The 8273-nt window shown below is 37.6% G+C and overlaps 1 protein-coding gene across 1 annotated transcript in view; it reads right to left on the reverse strand.

Annotated features, from left to right (window-relative positions):
• Nucleotides 1-1181: 1181 nt before the first annotated feature.
• Nucleotides 1182-8273, reverse strand: part of tmc2a (transmembrane channel-like 2a) — a 15354-nt gene continuing 8262 nt past the window's right edge. Inside the window, exons 9-20 of the mRNA XM_016480634.1 lie at nucleotides 7273-7415; nucleotides 6061-6208; nucleotides 5598-5786; nucleotides 5267-5446; nucleotides 5015-5173; nucleotides 4743-4871; nucleotides 4584-4651; nucleotides 2703-2942; nucleotides 2482-2607; nucleotides 2325-2403; nucleotides 2108-2222; nucleotides 1182-1393 (exon numbers count right to left, since the gene is read on the reverse strand). Of these exons, the coding sequence (XP_016336120.1) occupies nucleotides 1182-1393; nucleotides 2108-2222; nucleotides 2325-2403; nucleotides 2482-2607; nucleotides 2703-2942; nucleotides 4584-4651; nucleotides 4743-4871; nucleotides 5015-5173; nucleotides 5267-5446; nucleotides 5598-5786; nucleotides 6061-6208; nucleotides 7273-7415 (1788 nt within the window). The remainder of the gene's footprint in view (nucleotides 1394-2107; nucleotides 2223-2324; nucleotides 2404-2481; nucleotides 2608-2702; nucleotides 2943-4583; nucleotides 4652-4742; nucleotides 4872-5014; nucleotides 5174-5266; nucleotides 5447-5597; nucleotides 5787-6060; nucleotides 6209-7272; nucleotides 7416-8273) is intronic.

The raw sequence follows: 8273 nt of genomic DNA on the forward strand, positions 1-8273 counted from the left end.
CCATCCGCTTTCAGAAGCCCAAACAAAGACGTTTGGGTACGGAGGTGAAAAAAAACAGTGTTTCAGGCGGTCGCACACCGGACGAGAAGTGCAGCGTCGCGTCGCATCACATCTTTAAAATTCAAATACTTAATTTTCGGCGTCTGTCCGCGGCGCCCAGCTACGTCGTGTTATACTTGTAAGAATTGTTCTAGACATGCCGAAAATTTGACGCTACAGCACAGCAGCTCTTCTTCTTCGTTTTCTCTGATGCACTAACTCTGCAGCAGCACTTCTTCTTCGTCGTCTCGTCTGATGCACTCACTCAACCAAGCGTTCTAACCACAACCTCGCCCCTCCCCACCCCCCAACCATTAGAATTTCTGTAGGCGGGAATTATTTGTAATGATATTCCAATGAGCCGCTTTGTGATATCACAAAGCCCGGAAAACAAACGCTGTAGTCCAAACGAGCCGTTCGTTGTAGTTCTTGAAAAGGGATTTTTAAAAAACGAAATATCTCCCTTTGGAGTGGACTTTGAGATTTGTAACTTTCTAGATCTTTTTTATGCCCAAACATACACACTACACACTGACTAAAATTTAAAAAGTGAAAAAGCATAATAGGACCCCTTTAAAAGAAAAATTCAAGAGCACGCTTTTCAAGCAAAACATTTCACACTTTTTCTTTAACTGATAAAACAACCAATATACTGTTCAAAATGAAGACAAAAAGTATTTGGACACTTTTTGGATGTCCATTGTCAGTAGAAGATGTTGATAGGTAATATGATGATGATGAATGAAACCCGATGAACTAACTTCATCTTGAAAATCAGGCGGTTAAAAGTCACTAAAAAGTGTTTCAGTGAAGTTAAGGAAGTTAGTTTTTAGAAAAATTCTGCCATCTGTTTGAAGATGCAAGTTGGTAATGCAATTAAATTCTAATGCAATTAAATTAAAATGTTTTTAGATGTGACTAAGTGACCAAATTCTTTTTGGGGCCACCGTATGCAATTTACTGTACGGAAATGTATGGTATTTAATATGCTATTTCCATATTTCCAAATTTCTGCAGAAGTGTGCAGCAGCAAATCATGTAATAATTTTAAATATTAATTTCTTTGATAAAACAACCAATGCTTACTTTCATTTTTACAGTGTATAGACCAGCAGAGCACACGATAATGAATAGATCACACATTACTGCCGTCTAGGGGGTGGCCCTTGACCCCTGCCTGGCCCTGGTTGGCCAGGTAGAGGTCCAGGTCCCCTGGGGCCTGGCGCTCGAGTCACAGGCCCCCGTGCACTAGGATTAGCTGATGCGAGTGACACATCTTTCTGCAGATGCACGCCACCTCCAGCTGAGCCTGGTTTCACTTTTGGAGATTTTCCACCCTGGTCATGTTTTTTTTCTAAGGCAGGAAGAAACAAATGGAATGAAGGGTGAGAGTTTAATAATGTAAGCATCCAGTTCTCAAGATTTACCATATTTTTTTATCAGTTATGCACATTTGTTTTTAAATTATAGAAATACATGCGACCTGCAACATGAATTGCACTACCGTTTAAAAGTTTGGTGTCTGTAAGATTTTAGAAATGTTTTCCCTTATGCTCACCAAGGCTGCACCTACTACACAAAAAATACAGTAAAAACAGTAATATTGTGAAGCATTATAACAATTTATAACAGGGGGTTATAACAAATAGCTGTTTTTAATTTTAATATATTTTAAAATGCAATTTATTCCTATGAGAGCAAAGCTCAATTTTTTAGGAGCCATTACTCCAGTCTTCAGTGTCACATGATCCTTCAGAAATCATTCTAATATGCTGATCTGATGCTCAAGAAACATATTTATTATTATTATTATTATCATCATCACAATTGAAAACGGTTGTGCTGACTAATAAATTCTTTTTTTTCCAAAAAAAACCAAAAACATTTTGTTTATGTTTATTTGCAATACATTTTGTTTTCTTTTTGATAATTTTAATGGATCTTTGCTGAATAAAAGTATTAGTTTCTTTCAAATCTTTTGAACGGTAACAGCAACAGCTTATCTGATATTATGATACCAATTACAAAGGTAGTATTGGTCAGTAACAACATTCTATGCAATACACACCTGCGCTATTCTCTGGAGTAGCAGGAGAGCGTTTTGGAAGTAGATCCTCCAGGTCCTTCATCACCTGGTTAGTGCTGTCTTTGTTGTTCCGTCTGTTCTTCTCTTCGTCTCTTGCCTAGAAATGAATGTTAGAAGCACACACTGGCTAAACAAATTTCTGCCATTTTTACAAAACTTAGTATGTATTGTCTTGCATCTGAACACAAAGAATATTGACCATCTGCATTTTCTTTTTTAGCTCCATGTTGGCGTTCTTATAGGCCTCTGACACAGAATTCAGGTAGTAAATGGCCAGACTGTAAGAAATACAAAACACAAATGTAAGGGATTTTGCATGTACTATGTGATCGTGAAAACGTTATTAATTCACATACACCATGAGAAGAACTGCTGGTATAATGAGTCCAGGGTTTGCTACGTAGCTGAAGAGCGTCCCCATAAACGCAGGTAGATCTAGATCAATGGTCTCCATAATGACGTCAAACATTCTTTGTTTCCCACTGTGGTAAACAGGAAGTGTCAAAATTAGTACATTTGATAATAAAATTAATTTACTGTATTCTGTGCATATGTGAGCTTGTTTGTGTAGGGATACCTGAAGGGTCCACAGTCAAAGGAGGGAGGCAGAGACATGATAGTGTAAACCACAGGCAGGAGACTCAGGAAGAGGATGAGCAGTAACAGGCCCATGTAGAAGTTATTGGATTTGGAAGCTTTAAACACCCTCTCATGTGGGACATTACAGGCCATTACAGCCCAACACTGATAATACATGGAGGTCAGGAGCCGCAGTACATTGATGCCCAACAAACCAGGAGCATAGAATGCCCCCATCCTGACAAACACAGACAAACAGCTTGATATCTACAGTGGCTAATTCTTGTTTTGATATGTTATGTTTGGTATGTATTCTAATGCAAAGCTACAAAATTGTCTTTTGCTAGAAATTACATCTCAAAGCCTTTCAAAAAGGTTCAAAGCCTTTATAGCGGCCCTGTTCTAGAACCTGGTGTGCTGCTGCAATCTACATTAAACCTCGTAAATTGAAAATATCTACATAGACAGAAACTCGCTTAATGTTCAAATATGCCACACAAATAGTGTTTGTGACGCAACATGCAAGTTGTCAAGGTTGATTCCAACAGTCTGATACTAGGAGGTTGCTAAGCTAACACTTTATCAATATTCAACAATAGTGTTATATTGATGTTTATCAATACATGGCAAAAACAAAGATTGGAATAATGTGTTCCATTAGATGAAATTTCTGTCAGGACCACTATCGTCAAAGATGATTAACAATTAGGATACAGTTTGGATTGGCGGTATGGTTCTGTTCTGGGCAAGAACTCCCTACTCAAGTTTCACAGATTAATTTTGGTGTTAATAGTATAACCCTTGAAATGCATAATTCTGAGTCTGAGGATGTAAAAGCTCTGAGTAGAATGTCTGGGTTGTCATTTAAGGCATATTTGTATATAAATATATAAACTATGAAGGGAACAAAATTACATTTAAAATGAGCTTTTCATGCAGTTTAGACAAACTTCTGGTTTAAGTCCAAACCACATTTGCGTTTATCCGAATACAGATACAAATAATTTTGCCATTGGTACACATACAGATACATGTATTGGCGTTGCACACCCCTAATTAAGTCTTGGTGCAAACGCACTTTAGATCATTGAAATAGACCGCTAACCATTTCTTTAACCACAAACTGTGGAACCCTCCCCTTCAATGAGAGTTTTTTATTATTTTATTAAGTGTGAGCCTCTCCAGATTAATATTTGCTGTTCACAGAGCCTAGGGCCAGATTTACTAAACAGGGCAATTCAGTGTGAGTCCACAATTCCAAAAAAAAAGCGCAGATGGGAGTGGAAATTTCTGCAGGTCATCTATAAACAAAATGCGCAATTTAAAAAATACAGACACAGCCAGCTCATTTCCATAATGACCAATGCAATCTATTGATCTACCGCAGCCATGTCAAGTGCAAAGAGGTTAAGACATGCTTTTTTGGGAGTTAAAAAATGCAGCAAATACCACTTAACTGACCATCGCAAAGCTTAGTAAATCATGTTGCATGATGTATTTAAATGCTCTCCTCCCATGTATGTTGTGTCCAAAAAGGAAATACAAATGCATATGTAATAAGGTCAGCCGCAAAAAAATTACTGTCCATGCCTTTTCATCGCTAAGAACTAATGCACTGCATGTATTTAGTAAATCCCAAGAGTAGCTTTTTAAAATAGTAAGAGGGTTTGCGCTAGCTCAAGCTGTCAGTAAATCTGTCACTTTATCTCAAAGAGACAAGTGTGATTTCTGCAGACTTTTTCAGGTAGTAGTAACTTTCTGTGCATAGTATTAAAAAAAGTCAGCTGTACACGGCTAACTATGCACTAACATAGAGTTTTCCCTTTTTCAGTGATGTCATTGCTATTTTATGTTGTGTTATTTGTGCGTGTGTTCCTACCAGATCATTCCTTGGTTAAACACCAAACCAAGCACATTGCCGCTTATGTCAAATTCACCATAGGAGGGCTGAGAATGAAAAAGGGTGTTAGTTATCAAAACCTTAAATGGCCACAGTTTAGGTTTTTGGTGATGTACTTATAGAGTATATTGGACTCACCCAGCCAGCTTCCAGATCCCAGCACCAGCAGTAGTTCAGGAAACGCACAATCAACGCTCTCAGAAAGTCACCGATGAGGATGGTCAGATAAGTCACTTGTATATCTGATATGGTCAGCTTCACAAACTCCTAATGGTAGAGTGTGAATGGTTTGAGGTAAATGGTTTGATTTTGACCAAATGTGCAAACAAATGTTTAGATTTTATCAATTAAACAATATATTCTATATATGATTTTTGCTGGAGAAGCTAGATGAACACAAGACACGTTACTATTCCCACTGTAGTTTCCCAGCATGGGCCTCTGATGATATCAGCGGGGTCCATAGGAGGTGGGGTGCCTGTGTCATTTGGGTTGTTAGCTGAGTAGTTGGCGTAATACTCCTTTATGTACCAAAGGCTGGCGTTTTTTATAGATTCCTCCTCTTCAAGCTTGAGGCAAAAAAAAAGAGTTTTGTTTACTTAAAAATCACTGATTCCCAACTAAAAATAGAAAGTAAACACTGCTATCATCAGAGAACTTACTTTCGAATTGACCTCATCGAACAGAGCAAGCAAAAATGTGTAGAGGTTGCCAAGGAAGAGCGCAAATATACGCCCCAGCTGCCACTTGAGAGCTATACGTGGATGGTATTCCTCCAGCTCAGCGATGGTCTCAAAGAGCATTGGACCCACCAATCCCAGCAGAGACATAATGATCTCAAGCTGAGAGACAATGGTATTGTTATTACATAATTAACTGGGCTGCTGTCTATCTATCTATCTATCTATCTATCTATCTATCTATCTATCTATCTATCATCTATCTATCTATCTTGTTACAAAATGTTGAATGTGGTCTTGTGTTTATATTTACCTCATTCTTCTCATACCATGAGAGGTTGTCCATGTTGGCAAAATCTTGGGAACGTTTGACCACAAAGTAAATGAGATAGCCACTTCCTCCCAGTGTACAGGTGATGAAAAAGTTGGCTAGGACACGTAAGAATCTCCTTAGATGAATGTTCTCATCCTTTTGGTTCTCCTGCTCATCCACAATGGACTCCTGCAGAAAGCATTAGAGTTCCCAAAATGAGTAAAACTCATGAATGAGCATTTTGGAGCTACAGTTCATGTCTGAACATGTATATAAACCATATCAATTGATCTGGCCAGAGGATTTATTACTGTAAACCAGTGGCAGAAATTTGGTCTTACAGAGAGGTGACCTGCTCAGGTCTCTGAATGGACAACCAGACCATGAAACAAAAACTGCAGTGGTCAGCACACATACATCAACACCTACCCAAACAATTCCACATATACACACAGTCACATACTTTGAAGCTGGTGGTGATGGAGGCGTATTTATTGTCGGCTGTCTCAGCGTTCCCAATAAGATAATCCCAGCTGGTGAACATCTTCCAGGCAAAGGTGAACTCATTGTCTTCTCCGTCCCCTCCCCCCACATCTGCGTTTTTAGCCATCCTAACAGCGAGAGTGGACTTTATTCAACACTTGTAGAGAATCCATTCTCGCCGGCAGGATAACAGAAGCGCAATTTCCAATTGCAGTCAAAATAACAACAAAGGTTTCATATTTAAAGGTGAAGTGTTTATCTTTTTTTATGCCAAAAATGTCAATTTAAAATTCATTATTTGAGAACATCTCAACCTCTGGCTTGACCAATGTCATGAGTTTGGTAGTTGGCATGCAAACCTTTGAATCGTTATTAGTGAAGAAATGGACTTGAGGCTAATATGGTTATCATGACATGAGGGTGTGTAACTTTATATTTCACAAATGTCTTTATTTTTTCATAATTCTAATTTCAAATTGAATCGATTTTGTGACTGTTAGGGTTAGGGGTTAGGGGTTAGGGTATAGTGACTATATTTTCGGTAATTGTATCTTTATTTTTTAGTAATCGCAACATTATTTCTTAAAATAGATACTACTCGGAATTAAAAAAATTTAAATCTCACAATTACATTGCTATTTTACTCTGAGGTGAAAACATGCCTTCATATTTGTCTGACAAAACTTATAAGCGTGTTCCTGTTATAGTATGTTAATATTAAATGTCACTCTTTGAATTTGCAGAAATTTTGTTTCAAATGCATGTGGCGAACATGTAATTCAGATTGCAGATATACATATAAACATCACATTTGGAATCTAAAATCAGACTGAACTGAATTGCAGTTCATAAAAATGTATGCATTTAAACAGTCACTGAAAGGTAGGCTCAGGTATAAGTACTAGTAGAAGTGTTTAGGGAATTAATTATTATTATTAAAATTCCACTAGTGCCAAAATGAACCACTTCACCTTTAGGTTGCAGGGATTTTTTTCTGCAAAGCTGTCTAATATGACAACACAATTCATCTTTATACCATCTTAGATGTAAGGCAAAACACTGCATTGTACCTGTACAACCTTTTGTCATCCAGTAAGAACTAATAATGTAGATATTCACTGTCACATGTACTTCTCAAGAACATTTCATGTCATTGCTACAACATCTAGCAATGAATGAAAGAGGGACTCACGTTCTGATCACAACCATGAGGCTATACCCGAAGGTCCCAATGCCCACCAGGAGGTAAGACAGAGGGAGACGAAACTTCAGGAAGCCAATGGTTCTTTGGTTATTATAGTAGCCATAGAAAAGTACTGAGTACTTGCAGTAACCCTGTCAAAAAGAAAACATCAGAGAGTGTTATAGATAACCATACATTTATATTATGATAATAAGATATTTGAAAGACACTATGGAATTCTATAAGTTCATCATACATTTTTCAAGGAAAATATGTACAGAGGGGTCAAAAATCTGAGACTGTTTCTATGGGGTTTCAAAATTAATTTAAACCTGGAAGTAAACAGAAAATGTAAAATAAATGATGCAAAACATTTTTATATAACAAAATGAATTTTGTTTTATCACAACATATGCTGCATATTTTATGCATATTGAAATGACATCACAGTAAACATTAAGGTCTTTCAAAGTTTAAAAAATCTCAAAGTTTCAAAGTCTTTATTTATATTAAAGGGATAGTTCACCCAAAAATGACTCGATGAAAATTATTCACCCTCATGTCGTTTCAAACCCATAAGACCTTCGTTCATCTTCGGAACACAAATTAAGATATTTTTGATGGAATCTGAGAGCTGTCTGACCCTGCATAGACAGCAATACAACTGAAATGTTCCCAAGTCCAGAAACGTAGCATGGAGATCTGTAAAATAATCCATGTGACCATAAACAGTGTATGTTGTTCCGTGTCAGCTGTGTCACGCCGGATCTGTTTCCTACGTTGTTGTGATTTGATCTGAACGAAAACAGCGTATCCGCGTGGCGCAGCTGACACAGAACAGCATACGCTGTTTACGTCCAGCGGATATTCTCCAAAATGGCGCTACAGGGTGACGCGGAGGAGACGAATTGTTGAATAAAGTCGTTTTTTTTTTCTTTTGCGCACAAAAAGTATTCTCGTAGCTTCGTAAAATTACGGTTGAACCCCTGATGTCACATGGATTATTTTAC

The sequence above is a fragment of the Sinocyclocheilus anshuiensis genome, unplaced genomic scaffold, assembly GCF_001515605.1.
Source record: "Sinocyclocheilus anshuiensis isolate Anshui unplaced genomic scaffold, SAMN03320099.WGS_v1.1 scaffold29, whole genome shotgun sequence".
NCBI classification, from domain to species: domain Eukaryota; kingdom Metazoa; phylum Chordata; class Actinopteri; order Cypriniformes; family Cyprinidae; genus Sinocyclocheilus; species Sinocyclocheilus anshuiensis.